The 18,050-nt window shown below is 39.9% G+C and overlaps 1 protein-coding gene across 1 annotated transcript; it reads left to right on the top strand.

Moving 5' to 3' along the window:
• Positions 1–743: 743 nt before the first annotated feature.
• Positions 744–11,206, top strand: LOC119734098. The gene is made up of 8 exons (XM_038207465.1): positions 744–879; positions 4,523–4,720; positions 5,600–5,699; positions 6,376–6,623; positions 7,129–7,179; positions 7,980–8,209; positions 8,886–9,066; positions 10,515–11,206. The coding sequence occupies exons 2-8, from the start codon at positions 4,525–4,527 to the stop codon at positions 10,634–10,636; spliced, it is 1,128 nt and encodes a 375-aa protein (XP_038063393.1). The 5' UTR covers positions 744–879; positions 4,523–4,524; the 3' UTR covers positions 10,637–11,206.
• The last annotated feature ends 6,844 nt before the right edge of the window (positions 11,207–18,050 follow it).

Raw genomic sequence — 18,050 nt, 5'->3', positions numbered from 1 at the left:
CCGAATCCAGTCAGTATAATAGAGATCGGTGGTGGCCGCGCCGGCGCGGCGATTGATGATCGGCAAGCGGTCTTTGCACTATTATTCTGGACTATACCATTATATTTAGCTTAAGGGTTACTTAATATCTAATTAGGTTGATACGTTCAGCTCACATTTACATTATAACTATAATGATGTTCCCACTTTAACTGAGATGAAGTTTCATTTTTTGTAAGGAAATAGTGCAAACATAATCTAAAAGAATTCTGTACATTTGTGTTCCAAGTTTTCCGTTTTCGATCTTTCAACTGATCCCCATATTTCGAGGTTGACTGATCTCGCTCTTGCAGCTGCACTTTCTGTAAACATAACGGCGACAGTAATTAGCCCGGTTTTGGAACGGTTACCGTCGCCGTTATGTTTACAGAAAGTGTGGCAATCACGCGCGGTCAGCCGACAGCTAATTTGCATAGATAGCGTGGGTCAGAAAAATGGGCTGGTGTGATATTAAATCGGACCCCTGTCGTAATCCGACACCGCTGCTCTTTATTGGTTAAACCCAGTCACGTGATCAGTCAGTCGCCTAATGGACATGCGCTATACTACAAGTGAGTCCGTATCATCGAGTCCGAAATTCACGCTACACCTGAGGATTAAGTAGTACAGTGTGTACGTACGTACGTACGTACATATCATGTACGGATGATACAGCTAGCTAGCTAGCTGCGAGCTGCATGCAGTATGCAGTACTATAAGCATGATAAGCACGCACCGGCCGGACACGCAAAGCAACGTCTGGCGCTAGGCTGGCTGCCCTCACTGCTGCTGACGTCTGAAACGCTGCAACTTCAACTCATTTGATCCATGTGATCTGGGCTCATATACCAAATAATTGCAGTAAGTTTTATATTAAGTTACTCTCCAGTTGTAAATAATTTATAATCCAAATTTTACTGCGCTCACTGTGCACTTAAACCAGTTAAGCCTCAGGATATTTTTACTTGCGTTATTTCGGTAGGGTCTGGGGATAGGCCTAGGCCTACAAATAATTCACGGCCTGCCACGCGGCGGTAGGTCATGCTGCATGTTTATGCTTGTGTAGGCCTAGGCCTGTTATTAGCCTAAATTCATGACATGTTACAACCTTCCACGATTTTGCTAATCGGATTTCTTTGTTGTGAATAGCGTAAACTATTTTGTTGCACTAAAGGCCTAGGCCCCTGGCCTAGGGCTAGGCTAGGCCTACATTTTGGCCACCTTTCTCCACCATTAACAAAAGAAGAAAACAAATTAAATAATACTTTTTCATAGGCCTAACAACAATAAACAGTAATAAATCTTTTGCCTATTTGATTGAAAGTCTAACCTATTAATTAAATCATGGCCATGATGGCCGAGTAGGTGTTTTGACAAGGCAAAAACAATATTGTAGTACGAGGCCTAGAACTGAAACTTTTGTAGGCAATGGCATCTTATTGGACGAAGCGGCGGAGAGTAGTAAAACAGTTAAATGAGCACCTCCTTGATATTGAAAGATTTGAAGAGGAACAGAACTTAGATGAGTTACAAGAAGGAAGAGGACACGATGGCCTTGATCATTCTCTGGAAGAAATTGAATCAATTGGGGCAGAGCCATTGCAAGGCGTGGACTATGATTATGAGTCAGATTTTTCCTCAGATAATAAATCTGAAACAAGTTGTAGCTCAGATGTAAATTCCACAGGTTCCACTGATATTTCTGTGCATACGACTTGCTCAAATGACCTCAGCAAAGAACTTGGAATTTGGGCAATACAAAATAATGTCACACACAAAGCACTTGGTGAGCTACTAGGAGTTCTTAAGAAATATCACACAACACTACCAATAGATCCTCGAACAGTATTGTTGACAGGACAGAAGACAAATATGAAGAATATAAGAAATATAACTGGAGGGAAGTATTACCATTTTGGTATTTCACACGGTGTTGTTGCTTCTCTGAATTCGCTTCCCCATTTGCAGGAATCAAAAAAACTGCAACTTCAAGTAAACGTTGATGGCCTTCCCCTCTTCAAAAGTAGCAGCATGCAGTTTTGGCCCATCTTTGGTTTGGTTCATTTGTGTCAAACATCCATCAAATCTGAACCGTTTGTGATAGGCTTATTTTCAGGTAAAGGGAAGCCTAAAAATCCTGTGGAATTCTTGCGTGACTTTATTGATGAGTTCTCAAACATTCAAAGTAATGGGATACAGTACAGAGGGCAAGCTTATGAGGTGTCAATCTCAGCATTTGTTTGTGATACCCCTGCTAGGGCATTTGTCAAGCAGATAAAAGGACATTCTGGATACTCCGCTTGCGAAAAGTGCACAGTTCGTGGTGAGCATGCAGGGAAAATGAGCTTTCCTCAGTTAGATGCCCCATTGCGCACTGATGAGTCTTTCAGAAATCAGTTAGATGAAGACCACCACACTGGACCAAATCCATTAAGTGAGCTATCTTTTGGTATGGTTTCAAGATTTCCTCTGGATTACATGCACTTAGTGTGTTTAGGAGTAACCAGACGTCTTCTTCTGTACTGGATTAGAGGCCCCCTGAAATGTCGCCTTGGTCCCCTTCAAAGTGGACAGATATCTGAATCTCTCTTATCGGCAGCACCACATGTTCCCCACGAATTTGCAAGGAAACCACGTTCCCTCTCTGAAGTAGATAGGTGGAAGGCAACCGAATTTAGACTCTTCCTTTTATATACAGGACCAGTCATTTTGAAGGGAAAGCTACCAAAGGAAACATATGACAATTTCATGCTTTTGTCGATAGCTATAAGAGTGTTGCTAAATTCAGAATTAGATGCATCTCGTTGTGACTATGCTAAGTGTTTACTGACAAGTTTTGTTCAACATTACGCAGAGTTGTACGGTAAGGGAGAGGTTGTGTACAACGTTCATTGTCTTGTTCATCTTGCAGATGATGCAAAATTGCATGGGCCTCTAGACAGATTTGCAGCATTTCCCTTCGAGAATTACATGAGTACATTGAAAAAGATGGTAAGGAAGCCAAATGATGTGCTACAGCAAGTCATTCGTAGGTTTTCTGAGAGATGTGTTTTGAAGGATGACACTACATCCAGTGTAAAGGCCGATGACATCTTTCATCTCAAAAAGGAGCACAGTAGAGGGCCTCTTCCCTCTGGAAATGCATATCTGCCCTGTACTCAGTATAGAGATGCCACTGTCAGTAGGTTTGTCTTGAGCTCCAAGCAGCCTAATAATTGTGTGAAAATTGGGTCACATATCTGTCTCGTAAGAAACATATTAAGGTGTGAAGCAGAGGTCTATGTTTTGTACTCCCGTTTCTTGGTGCACGAGCCATTTTTTGTGTATCCATTGGATTCTACTGAGATCGGTATTTATAAGGTTTGCCATCTTAGTGATGATCTTCTTGTCACAAATATCAAGTCAGTGATAAAGTATGTTTTGCTTCCATGTGCAGATGATAAATATGTTGCCCTTGCCTTTGCACATGATACTTGAACCCAATGAAGCTGTTTCTATAGCTCTCCTGCTTTGGGAATCAGATTTGGCGATAACGCTTGCTGCTTTTTATTTTTCTCGCCCGAATTCCATATAGACAGGTAAAAAACAAAACTAAACAAACATGCAGCTTTTCCATGCTACTATCAATAGGCAAATACACACAGGGCCGGGTTATATTGAGGTTGCGTTATTATTCATGACATCATCTATACATGCACAGAACAAAACAAGAATTTCGTATGTTTACTAACCTCACCTATAAGCTACAAGTAGTAAACTGTAGTATGAAACAGCAAATAAATAAGTGTGCACAACGTTAACACTCATAGTATTACTAGTACTTAGTTCTTCATCCCAAAGTAATGGTTTGGACATTAGGGTTAAGTTTGGCAATTGTGATGATGAATCAATGATTGGCATTGAAAACAAATTTTACTTATTACAAATTCAAACTGAATTTCAGTATTAAAACCAAATGCTACAAGTAGTACAAATTATTTATTACAAATTCGAACTGAATTTCAGTACTAAAACAATACTCCAGCTAATACACTCAGCTAGCATGGCAAGCAATTTTTATTCTTTCTTTTTTCAAGAGCAAACATTTTGGAGCTTTGTTGGCCTTGGAGCAATGACTTAAACATATTTAAATCATTCTTCAAATTAGTCAAAGTCTGAGCTATAAATTTTGAGTAAAAATCTTTTTAAAATAGTGCATCTTGGTCTCTTCAAATTTTTTTTCACTCTGACATGTGAATTCTCTTTTGTATTTTTTGGGGGCGGGGGTAATGTGCTCATTTGGTTTATGTGCAACAGTGTGCCAGTTTTCTTTGATTTCAAATGACAAATCATCATTGATTTAATCTTTTGTTTTAACTCTGTAAAACAAGGAAGAGGGTAGGGGGGACACCACCAAATGTACATTTCAAAGAATATATGACATTGATTATCCTTGACTAATTAATCAAGAAGCACCAGATTATTAACCTGTAAACATAAAATTGTTATTTCGTCCATTGAATAGATATGTTCATCGTAGTTGTTTTCCCTGAAACTGAAGAGGTGGAACTCATTCCAGATAATTGGCTTCTTGAATCTCAAAACAAAGCACTATGGCCCCCATTTCGGTCGCTTGCAGCAATTTCGAAAGCAGTGAGGGATAAGCTGAAGCCAGACTTAATGACTTGGGAGAGTTTCCGCATTAGAGTGCTGTATCGCTGTGGTAAGTTCATGCTATTTATTTATTAATTTATTTCTTATTTTGACTGGGTTGGCTTGCCCATTCAGTGGAATCCACTGATCTCCCATGGGTCCCAGTAAAGAGAAGATAATGTGAAGAAATTACAGCTTTAGAGGTGGGAGGAAAAGCCCACGGAATCAAGTAGGGACTGAAAACCCAATCCACGTATTGACCCAGGCAGGATTCTAACCCGGGTCACAGCGGTGGAAGCGAGGAAAGTACCGCTACGCCAACCTGACTGCTAGACAGGCTGACCTTTTAACTAACAATTACAAATTGTTTGGAACTTTTATGACTAGTCTTCCAATGAGTGGTCGATCCCTTGATATGTAGAATAGCAGTTAAATATATGTCCATTATACAAGGCTTTGCCTCGCCCGCTACGTGGGGGAGGTGCCTTTACCGGTTGTTGCAGGCGGGTGGCTTTGCCAATTACTGTTGCTGCTAGAGTCGAGATCGATCAAGGCAGCTTTTCTGCCTGTCGCCCGCTCCATGGTTGCCTCAGCAACTCATGAACAACTTGTTAGCACACCCACTCACATACCCAAGTGTGGACCCACTATTGTCCCTTAACTCCTCATTCCCTCATTGGTTTTGTACATGTACATGCATTTCAATCATGGACGTTTGGTCAATCGTGGACCGTTTGTTTATGCCCTAACCCTATTGTCCGTATAGTCCAAGCTTGGCGTGGTATTTACACGTTACACCCAATCGTGAATATCTATACGGACGAGGACAATGCATGCTTTTTTTGTGTGTCCCTTGCCCTGTAATCACCTATGGATTAAGCACTAATAACACAATTATTTTTTTGTGCATGATGCCAAACTGATATGTGTGTTTTTCCTTTTTCATCAGAGACTTACGAAGAAGGGCATCGTAAAGCTAAGTTGGCAGAGGAGACTTCAGACCTACAAACAGAAGAAGAACTTGAGGACGGTCAAAAGAAGACTAGAAAGTAAGCATTTCCACAGATACATTTGTTGAAAAATGCCAAGCAGTTAAGCTAGGCAAAATCAATGGGATACCCCTAGCATTGCTTCAAGCTATTGGCCCAAGTCCATCATACTCCATCAAAATATAGTCACGCCAGGCATTTTGGACCAATTAAGTCCCCCAAAATCCACCAAAATGGAGGGGGGGGGGGGTGGAGTTTGATGAAGTTGGGGTGGTCAGGGTTAATCTCAATCATTGTAAATGACAAGTTTTAAGTTGACTTATCTATATTGGGCAGTTTGCACCATCATTATTTACATTAATTGTGCTCTTAAAACAAGAAACTGGTAATTTGTTTACTTGGCCTTAGAGGACTTTTTTTTCTTTTAAGTGTTAAAATCATGACTCAATCTATGATTGACACGACGCACATGCGCGCAGGGTTGTTACTATATTCATTGGCTCAGCTAGTTCACATGATATTTGAGCAAATTCAAAACATGACTCTGCAACTTTTTGAATGAAATAAAGATCCTACCGGTAGCAAATTTTGTTCTTAATTGGAATATCACTTAGTTAAAAATTCCTTGTGTTAGTTGTAAAGCAGCCGTCCCGAAATTTTGAGCTTCAAACACAAACAAAGGCACAACTGACAAATGATCGATCTACCCTATCTCTAATGTTGTTTATACCACTAGACGCCGCAGGCCAGTTCAGTGGACATCAAGTGATGAAGACAGCGATGGAGACAGCATCAAACAAATTCCGTCTTCAGCTGCGAAGGCAGCAAGACCTCTACCACCACCAAGACCCACGCCACCACCAAGACCTCAGCCACCACCAAGACCTCAGCCACCATCCGTTCCTACCCCTCCCAGTTCACTCGTTCACTCTTCTGGTGACAGGCAGCAGCAGAGGCAGCAGCAGGACCCCCTAATGACCACAGGTATGAAGCCCTAAAACAGTTCAACTGGTTAACCCTCAGAAAAGTGAGCTGTTTCGTTGCCATTAATTGCAAGTCAAGCTGTAGTGTGTAAAAGCACTCATTTTGTGTTGGCAGTTTTATTTGTGTCTCCTGTTCATGCAGTCTCAACACCAGGGGCATAAAGCAACCGGGAAAGAGGGAGCATAATTAGCAAACAGTCCCCTAGTTACCCAAGCCCTGGGCTTCCCACTGGATAATTTGTGAGTCCTATAAGTGACCAAGGTTAACAGGCGTAACAGAAATTCCCCCCCCCCCACGCAACAGCAAGGAAATGACCATTATTCCGATATATTTTTTGGGATGTTGATCTCTCCCGTTTTAGTTATTCAATCTTCTCACCTCCTAGCTGAATTCCTGATTCTCACTCCTTAAAAACATCCCTTTTCAAGTTCTCATTTCGACCTTCCACATTTTAATTGGTTTGTTCTATTAAAATATTGTCTTTATGAATAAATACTTTACACAGGTGCATCTAGAAGATCAAGTGGAGCAAGTGAAATTGGTGCAACTGTCACTCGTAAGTGCATTTCCCCTCATGTCTATAAAACTCCTGCTAGTGTAAGTACATACTTGTAGTTAATACATACATCAGTGCATATGCAAGGCATGCATCTGTGAAGCATACCAGATCCCAAAGAATCAATTTAAAATTGCAATGGCAATGAAAAAGTCAAAGAAGGGGATGGCCCCCCTCCCCTCCCCTCCCCCCCCCCCAAGTGCGTCCAGCTGTCCAGCTGCCCCCAAAATAAAATTATAATCAACTATTTTGCTTACTGCGAGGCAATTGTGCTTGTAAGATATCCTTTTTAATAATTAAACCCCAAAAAAATGAATGTACGTAGATCACAATATTTTTACCATGCTACAGCCTTATGAAATGTGCATAAATTAGTAGGAAAAAAAGGAGTGTCGAAGACCAGCCCCCCCCCCCTTCCCACACACACCAACGTTTGTTTATGGTGTAAATCGAAAATTTTCTTCTGTTCCTCTTCCCTTATTTTCCTTTGTTAGTAACCTAACTTTTTCAAAACAGCTCTCATTGGTTTTGTACACGTTTTCTAATCGAGGTCGTTCTCGATTTGGTCCCTGTCCTCGATTCACCAATGATGTTGCACGTGTGTGTCCTCGATTTACACCATAAACAAACTCACACACACTCTCCTACAAAAAAATCCTGGCTTTGCCACTGTCTGTAGTTTTTGGTTTGCTGATATAATATTCAAAAGTGAAGATAAGTCAGCTAAGTTCCCTTTGACACAAAGGTTGCTTAATTGCCCATCCCTTAATTATTACGTATATCTTTTATCTCTGTTGTAGCCCGGGCGATTTTGAAAGCAGTTTGTGAGGTCCAAGTAATGGCCAAGACTTTCTTGGAACAACAGGAATTGCAAAACAAACTTCTACACCAAATTTTGCGTAAGATTGGGGACACTTCCACAGCTGAGGACTTTACCCTGCCAGAAAACCTTCAACTGCCTCTGGGGAGCATCATTGAAGTGGAAAACATTGAAGAACAGCTGCAACAGCCTGACTTCAAGGCATCCCTGGTTTGTCTTTAATTTTTTTTGTATTTGATTTGAAGACATTAGCAGTGTTGTAACCAAGTCATTTCTTTTTTAAGTCGAGTCTCAAGTCAAAGAAATAGCAACTTGAGTTTGACTTGAGTCCTTGTCAGCTACTTAAGTCGCAACGACAGTATGACTTTATATTCAGAAACTGAAATAAGTAGGAAGGTCTGGAATGTCTCCCCTAATTAATACAAATCTCATTGTTATTGGACAAAAGTGCTATATGCTGTACCCAGACAATTGTTGTAGTGTTTGGCATTTTTCTTACAGCAGTTTAAAAGTAATGAAAATTACCTCTAATTAGAAATATTCCCCTTAGCTAATTTTAAGGTCCATGGTTATAACCGGCTATACTAAGATTTATCCACTTCAATATTATTCATAAATATCTTTCCAGACAAGAATGTATGTGCAAGAGCAAAAAAGCCTTAAATAACATAGTTGCATTATGTTTCTTTGATTGGGAAAAAAAATCTGAATTTGGCCACACATTTGTACATGTAGTTGACAATGGCATAGACAGGATTTCACAGTCTCTAATTAGTAAATTACTCACTTTTTAGTGTACCATCGTGGTAACTCACTAGCTTTTAAGTCATGTACATCTTAATTCATGTTTTCAAAACCATCTCCTCACTTTAATCAATTGACACAGGAGAACTACCTATCAAAGATAGGTGGCAGCGATTTGAAGGAAGTTGCTAGACGTATCATGACAAACGTTTTCAGCCACGAGGTCGCTTTGAAGTTCAACTGGGCGGGGAAGGTGGGATGGAAGGGTAATGGCGAGGTGAAAAGAGCTTTCAACAACCTGGCATTGTGTGCGTCTATCACAAGTAAGTACTATACTTGTTTACAAATAAACATATATTTTACAAGGTGACCCGGCCATATCAGGTTTATGTCTGTTGTAAAGCAAGGGAAGAATATCCGTGTACTGCACGAAAGGCTTCTGCACATGGCTGGCTGTAATGAGTAGAAATATCCAATATCTGCGAAATATGAAATTGCTTCAAATCTCTGTTAAACCCAACCGTGAGAAAGAGAAATGAACAAATTTAACATAATATAATGGTCAACACATAACTGTTGGGACTCATGCATTATCAGAGGTGAATCAAATATATATTCATTTCTGAGCACTTAAACTTACAGGTTGGGGTTCTTTCTGTGAGGCTCAAAGTGGGATGGTGCATAGTGTCCTCTTCTTTAAAAATCCTACTTCCCAAATTATGCTTTAATATATGCTTGTCCCAATCAACCTATCCCCCCCCCCCCACTACCAAAAACCTCCCCAAACCAAACAGATCGAACCAAACCAAAGCAACAGCATGCATTCATGTCACTGTCGTTCCAAAAGGTTTTATCAGGCTGCATGATGTGAAATGATAAATATAGACCATAGAGCTATATTAAATTACTAGAGCGCTCGACTCTTGTACAAAGTGATGCCTGCTGGGCGCATCCATGTTTGTGCACAAACCTATGGGGAAGCTCAAATTTTTGTACAGCTTTTTTACGGCTATTTGCATATCTGCGTTTGTATTCTATACAGGTGTGTTATCGAAGCTGGCGCCCAAAACTGCAAGCATGATCAGCAAATGAGCATTTCATTTTGTTCTACGCAAGCAGCGCAATACGTGCGCATCTCCGCTGCAGATGATAATTAGGCCAAAAAAAATAAAAATAAGTCGGTCTCTGTTCAAGGCGCGCGTCGATTTTAATCATGCGCGTCAACTTTTTTTTCTTCAAATTGTCCACGGTAGCTACAGCAGCGCCCTCTATTGCCGCACCTCCTCAAATTTTTGTACCAAGGAATGGGGAAATTGCACCAAGGCAAATGATGGAGGGCACCAAGGCAAATTATGGAGGTCCCCAATGTATATGAGAACACAACAAAAGCAAAATAGTACCCACCTTGTCTGTACAATCCAAGCTTCCAAAAAAAAAAAGCCCCCCAATTTTTTTTTTTGGCCTTACCATGATTTTTGTTAAAAACCGTTGTGACATGCTTTTAAAGTTGTTTGCGTACGTGCTACTTGCGTGTTGCAAGTAGAGTACACTTTCAAAATTCAATCTATCTTGCTGTACTAACACGCACATGAATTCAAAATGTCTGCGCCCAGGACGGCTTCAAAGCATCTCCACGCACAAGATTGAAGAGTTAGCGCTCTAGTAATATAGCTCTATGATGTAGACATACAAGTTGAAACTTTTGACATCCGTCACGTTTTGCTGTAATGTTGATTTAAATTTTGTTTCTTGTTATATCCATTCCTTTCAGAATCTGCAATGAAGAGTGTGAAAAACGCTTCCCAAAAAGATGTCCACAAGGAGGTCATGCTCTGGCTGAGGGGTGCCAGTGACCGAAACGGTGGGAGGAAGAGACGGGAAAGGGAAAATTAACAGGCTAGGTTTCGATTAGTATTGCATTGTTGTTTGCATGAAAAGCAAATGGTTGCCTCTTAAATGTAAATTTGTGTTTATTGCCAGTTTATTGCCGCATTGCAAGTTTATCTCCCAAAGTTATTCACTTTAGAATGGAACATTAACCTTAAAAACCCATTGGTTGTTAAATCATTTCTTTTAAACTTGGAATTATTTGCAGCCTGACAAATCAGGTCCACGTGCACAGACTATTTAATTGAGACCTTTTTCAGGGACAAATGCAGCATTTTATTTTCGTTGAAACAAAAATTCAAAATGAAAATTCAATAGGAGACCAAAAAATGTATTAAGCACATGGGACAGATGCAGGATTTTATTTTCATTGGAACAAAAATTCAAAATGCCAATTCGATAGGAGACCAAAAAAGATGTTTTAAGCACGGGTCGCACATCTTTAATGTCATGAATATTTAAGATATAGGCATCCTTAACATGTTAATTTAAACTTTTGTCTTTTTTTGCAACTGGTTTGCTGTGTTTTTAAAAAAAAAGAGAACGGTTGTCAAGTCAGTCACAATTTCTTAAGTCACCACAAGTCACAAAGAGTTAAGTTGTTTTTGTCCCATTTGGTGATATGTATGTGGCCTATTTTTGAGTAGTTTAATAAGGGTGTAGGTGGGGCCAGCTTGGTCAAAATGGTCTTCCCCCCCCCAAAAAAAAATAATAATAATAATAAACTGTTGAGTTGATTTTTGAAACAAAAAATGGGTCGAGCCCCTCCCCCCCCCCCCAAAGCCAAATCCAGGGTGCGCCACTGATTGACTTCACATGTGAATTGACATGTGGATTTACTTCTCGTGTGAATTGACTTAATTGTGATCACTCTTGGATTGACTTGTGGATTCCCTTGAGGACTGTGAATTGACTATAATTGTAAGTGTAAAAATTTCAAATTTAATCTACCTCAGTCTCAATTACCATGTGATTGCACATGTGATTGACTTCACATGTGTATTGACTCTTGGATCGACTTGTGGATTCCCTTGAGGATCGACATGTGACTTAAAGGGAAAATACAACATTTGCAAACATCAAAAAATAAAACTACCAAATCATTTTGAAAAAACCTTGCTGGACTGTTAGTGAAAGACAGTGTAAAGCATCCTGTAAAATCGTGGCACCTGGTGTACTGTCATTTTCAAGAAAAGTGGTATTTTTGTATCAATTTCCAACGCTGATCGACCGACCAGCGTTGGAAAAAAAATGGCTTTTTTTCAAATACTGGCCCCAGTTGACCATCACACTTGTTTGCAATCGATTACACACCTATGAACGGGTACAAGCCAGCTAGACTGGTTCCCTGACCTTACAATTCCCCAATGTATGTAAACTGCTCTGTTTCTTCTTAAATGGAGTCGGGGAACCAGACTACAGGAAAATGATTGTTTTTCTTGGTTTTTATAGCATTTTCGAACCCAAAACCTCAAAAAAGTCAGTGTAACTATATTTGCTATATATTTCCAACCCCCCAATTCCATCCATTTCTGAAAATTACAGCAAAAGCAAATGATGTATATTCCCTATAACATTTGGGAGGAAGAGAAGGGAAACTTAACGGGCTAGCTCAGTAGTAGGTTTTGAACGTTGTACTTTTGATTTTGAGTGGTAGGCCTATTATTTTTACAAAATTGTTTGCTTCAAAAGCAAATGCCCTTAAAATGGAAATTTGTGTTCATTTTTAATTGGCAAATTAATGTCAGATTGCAAGTTTATCACATTAAAGATGTATCCCCCATGCTAATTCAAGATTGACTCTAGCAATGATGTCACAGTTCAACACTTAACTTTAAACCCATTAACATTCAGTTATTGAATCATTTTTTTTTTAACCTTGGAATTATTTGCAGCCTGACAAATCAGGTCCATGTGCACAGACTTTAATTGAGACCTTTTCAGGGACCGTATGCAGGATTTTATTTTCGTAAAATTCAAAATGCCAATTCTATAGGTCAGACCCCCAAAAATGTATTAAGCACATGGGTAATTAATACATCTTTAATGTCATAAATATTTAGGATATAGGCATCCTTAACATGTTCATTTAAATTTTTGTCTTTTTTTCAACTGTTTTGCTGTGTTTTTACAAAATAAAAAATAACGGTTGTCAAGTCAGTCACAATTAAGTAATCATAATTAGTCACCACAAGTCACAAAAAGCCACTACAGGCTAAACTTGACTGTAAAGGCATTCCTTCCTCTGTTAGATAGTTCTGACCTGACTTGTGAATTGAATTGTAATTGATCTGTGAATTGACATGTGCTTGACTTAATTAGGATATTGACTTCACATGTGAATTGACATGTGAATTGACATGTGGATTGACATGTGGATTGACTTTACGTGTGAATTGATATGTGGATTGACCAATAAACATGTGAATTGACATGTGGGTTGACTTCACATGTGAATTGACATGTGGATTGACTTCACATATGATTTGACACGTGACAGACTCTTGGATTGACTTGTGGATTCCCTTGAGGATTGACGTGTGAAAAACTGAATTGACTTTTGTACTAATTGAGTGTGAAAATTATTGACATGTGTATTGACTCTTGGATTGACTTGTGGATTCCCTTGAGGATTGACATGTGAATTGCATGACTTTTGTTAGTGTGAAAATTTCAAGTTTAATCTGGCTTAGTCTAAATTGACATGTGATTGATATGTGGATGACTTCCAAGTTCACTTGTGAATTTGTGGGGGTGGGGGGGGGGGGGGGGCAGTGAGTGACCGGAACGGTATCTAAGGAAGAGACAAGGGAAACTTTGACGTGCTGATTGACATGTGATCGACTTGTGGATTGCTATATGAATTGACATCTGAGAATTGACTAATGAATTGAATTTTTAATTGAATTGTAATTCGACTTGTGTTTGATTCTATTTTAATTTGTAAAAAAAAAAAAATGGAACCAACTAAAGTTGTATCCATCATTGAATAAAAATGTTGATGTTCTGATTTGTTGATGTATTACTTAAATTTGTGTCCATCATCTCTCCATTTTGTCACATAGGTTGTTTTCATTTATTAACAGTGGTTTTGAAGGCGGCAGGCATTACATGTACAGGGCCAATACAAGTCCGTACCGTCTGGGCAGTACAGTTTGATTTCATACTGCCTGAATCGGCACATTTATAAGGCCCTTAAACAGCTTCTTGCTGGGCCGGTATACAGACCACGTATGGAGGGGCAGTGGGCCGGTATTGTACAAGCACAGTCCAAAACACTGAGGCCCTATATAGGCCCAGCATACGACCAATTCAGTAAATGATAATGGACCAGAACAGGGCAATTACCGTGTATGTTAATTTTGTTGGTAAAGGACCGTTAGAAGCCCGCTGTGGATTTAGAAGTACTGGACCAATAGTAACCCATTACTGGGCCATAATTGGGGTGATATTATCAAAACGTATGGGTCCTGTTACACGCCAATGTGCAAGTTATAACAGGCCCATTACAGGTTCCCATCACCGGGCCCTTTGAAGTGCCATATACAGGACCACTATTGGGCCAGTTACATAATGTTTGTTGGGTATATATATTATGTTGATTTTGAAGTAAAGTGTTTTCGAGATAATCACAAAAGAAGTTTCTCATATTTTTAAACTGCAAGAAATACTACTTTGCAACAACTTTGTGCAGCAAGAAAACCATCACACGATTCTACGTGAGCTGAAGTTTTACATAAACCCGGTAATAAGACTTTATAAAGCAGTTAATTAGTGGAAATTAATTAGTAAAGATATGTGGCTCTTCGTGATAACGCAAATTCACGTTTCCGACATATTGGCCCTTTCTGTTCAACGTGTATTTCCATAGGCGCGCGTGAGTACGCGCGCGCGCCTGAAAATGTAACAAAGATATGTGGCTCTTCGTGAAAACGCAAATCTCATTTGACCTACTTTTACGTATTTCCGTGCAATGGGTTTTGTACGCGTTCAAAGGGCCAAAATGTATGTGGCTCTTCGTGAAAACTCATAATGCAGTTATCGAGATTTCTGCCCCTTGCAACATTAATGTAACTTAGAAATTAATGATGTTTTGCTTACAGACACATGTCAAAATGGTTAAGTACATTGTTTTATGGCGAAATATTGAAAAAAAAATCAAAATCGAAAAAAATTGTAATTTTGGAGATATGTGGCTCTTCGTGAAAACGGTGACGATATGAGACACCAAGTATATGAGACACCAAATACATTGTAATTTCAACTGTGCAATCAGACATCTAATAGGGGTATCACATTACACAACACCGACTTCCGGCGAGCGCAGCCTTGCTTGGGTGTCGTGTTTCTCAGTGAAGCGCGCCACATGTAATATGAAGTTCAGAAAAGGGGCGAAACCGTACGGTGATCGCTTCAGAAAAACTGCTCTAAAATCGTGTATTGCAGGTTGTCGCAGCTAAATTTGGTACCAAAATGATGCAAACAAGTTGCTCTATTAGAAATAAGTAGACTGTAGGCAGCAATCGACGGCAATCCTTAGTTTCCGTATTGCTGAACACAGGAATCGTAAATTTCATGTCAATTTTGACACAATTGTCAGTATTTATTCATAAAAAACTTCAACAAAAATAAAAACTGATTTAATTTCCTTTAAATATGAACTATAAACTAGAGCCAAGAGAAAATTTAGCTCCGTAGCTCAGTGCAAATTGTCTGATTTTGCTTTATGAAGATTTCTGCAACTATTCACATTTTATGGCCAATTTCTGTGGATTTGCATACCTTTAAGAGGTCATGAAAAGTCAATATACATATTTTTTGCTTAATTTCCCCATAAAATGGTCCGATGGGGTATGAGCAACCTCAAAAGTGTCGAAAAAAATAAAACTAGCAAGGTCACGTTTCACCCTTTTTGGCGCACTTTGGTTTCGGCCTGGCCCACTGTGCGATCCCCTGTGTAAGTCTGACAGTCAGGAAATCATGCTAGCTTGCTATGTCTGTTGTCATGTTTTGTTCTCATGTTTTATGGAAAGAGTTGGCAATGTCAAGTTATGAATCCAAAGTCATATTATAGGTTCCATCGCCTAGATGATTTCAATGATGTAGCTTTTCAGGGGTAGAAGCATGCCTTCAGGCCCACACTGTAGTGTCAGAAGAATTCTATGAAGTGAAGGTTGATGATGGAACTGGAGAGAGACACAATGGCCCAAGAAGGTCAAGGTTGCGTTCAGCTCCACTTTTAAGGAACCATACCTTTGCGACCTTGCATCCCTTTACTGGGATTAGTGATGGTATGTATTGATAGTATTCAAACTATATCGTCTGTCTTTTTTGGCACAATGACGTTTCCAAAAGTTATTACAAGAATTAACTATGAATTTACACCTTCAATGCTGCATACACAAAAAGATATTGAAAGCAGTGCTCAAAATGTATCTGATTTGCCGAGCTTTTGGTGTTGCACACCTTCCTTTGGACAAGCAGCCTGATTCCTGGATGAACACAGGAATGTTCATTCTGCCAGAATAAAATATGCCTAGTTCGAAGATTACTCGCTGCTCCATTCCCGGACACTGTTCATCGGATGACACTTTCCTGAGGACGCAAACAATATGTCACTGATAAAGTGTGGCAGTGTGCAAAAGTGTTGCCCAACAGTGAAACCGGCTGTTTGCTAATGCACACTGCGCAGGTGTTCTGCAAAGCGGTCACCAAGGCGACGCTTGGTATCCCCGATGTACAGTTTACCACCTGATGCAGTATACTTATAGAGCTATATCATTTTATGTAGCTCTATGAGTATACCACTTTGCGTGTGGTACACATGTGGTCTCACGTGTGTTCAGCATGACCATGATGGATTTTAAGGCATTTAAATGAGCTGATTACCTGTGTGAAGCCTTCAGTTTCTTTAAATGCATTTATTATGTGATGTATGACTACAGGAAGGAATGCACTGAATCCGGTTCGAGTCCCATGGCACAGACAGTGAATAACAGGTCCATGATCTTACAATCACATTTACCACATCTGCTTTATTTCATTTTTGGGGTGTCACTGAGATATTGTCAACAGGATTCAACCCTGGTACAATAAGATTTGGTAATTTGCATGTGAATGTGATGGTTTAAGTCCCATTTTACGGTATGATGCATTCACAGTCCAATCTCAAGCAGAAAAAAAGTGATACCTTTGTATTGTGTATGGCTTTTGTGATGGTCAAATAATGTTTCGTTTGAATGCACTAAATTTTACACCTAACTACCACTAACTGACCTAACTACTAACAAATGTCTTGTCCAACCTAACAAAGGTTCTGCCTTAATCTGCAGTTTGTAGTAGTCCTTGTTCAGAGGGGTATGGAATCATAAGTATTGTTTGGCAAAGTTATCAACGGACTGGTGGCTTCCATAGGCAACCAGGTTTGATGACAGTAACACAGATCATCAAACGGACTTGAGGTGGATTCGAGGTGGATTACGGGGATCCACCCCGGTGACCAGTCTGTCCAGAACAGACTCAATGAGAACAATTTAAAGCTTTTGCACGACAGCATATCTGATGGACATTAACCAGTGGGCACAAGTTTTGTTTACCAACGATGTCGTTTCAATGTGGATCATGCTGATGGTAGGATTCATGTTTGGAGAAATTTTGGACAGTGCCATAACCCACAGTTTTGCATTAAGCGTAACCGATGGGGTGGAGGCAGTGATATGGTTTTGGGTGGCATTTCATCAAACCATAGAACTGTGTTACACATTGTTCAAGGCAACATGCATGTTGTGAATTACCAAGAAAATGTTTTGCAGCCAACTGATAATCTGCCTGTGGCAAACAACATGGACGACAATGCCTGTCCCCATAAAGCAAGGATTGTGAATGCTTTTCAGGAGAACAATATCCTGCATATTGTGGGGGGGGGGGGGGACGTCGGTGGCCGTCGGGGTCCCGGAAGTGGTAGGTTGGATACACGGGGGAGGGGCGATGTGTACTCCAGGGGGTTGACGAGAAGAGGGCACGCAGGTTCGGGGGGTCGGAGAGTCGGTGTAATCAGTTAATGTCCACACCATGCTGTGTTTCCGATGCTTTATTTGTCTGGGGTCCAAGACCCGGCCTGTGAAAATTGGGCAGGCACTCATTAGTTCCATAATACATGTACATGTAATTTAAAAGGAGACATAATGCTGACAAGATTTCCGAAGATAAAGTTAATAAACATGATCCAGTACAAACTAAAATTCAACCTACAAATGTATTGCCGTAGGCACAGTGTCTATATTGGGCATCAAGGAAGAAATACACATATCCAGGCCAACCCCGGCCGCTGGCTGACCAAAATTTGCACACACACTAACATACATCACATGCACTCAAATATGTCCCTAAATGCACAATACAACCCATGACCTACAGAGAC

The sequence above is a fragment of the Patiria miniata genome, unplaced genomic scaffold, assembly GCF_015706575.1.
Source record: "Patiria miniata isolate m_02_andy unplaced genomic scaffold, ASM1570657v1 HiC_scaffold_26, whole genome shotgun sequence".
Taxonomy (NCBI): domain Eukaryota; kingdom Metazoa; phylum Echinodermata; class Asteroidea; order Valvatida; family Asterinidae; genus Patiria; species Patiria miniata.
The sequence above is the reverse complement of the archived record's forward strand: the minus strand, read 5'-3'. Positions and strand labels throughout refer to the sequence as shown.

Bases quoted from the DNA above. Each gene is read 5' to 3' on its own strand.
- LOC119734098 (XM_038207465.1), top strand. From the start codon at position 4,525: ATGTTCATCGTAGTTGTTTTCCCTGAAACTGAAGAGGTGGAACTCATT. The intron at 5,700-6,375 runs GTAAGCATTTCC...TTATACCACTAG, and splicing joins GGTCAAAAGAAGACTAGAAA to ACGCCGCAGGCCAGTTCAGT. The intron at 6,624-7,128 runs GTATGAAGCCCT...TACTTTACACAG, and splicing joins GGACCCCCTAATGACCACAG to GTGCATCTAGAAGATCAAGT.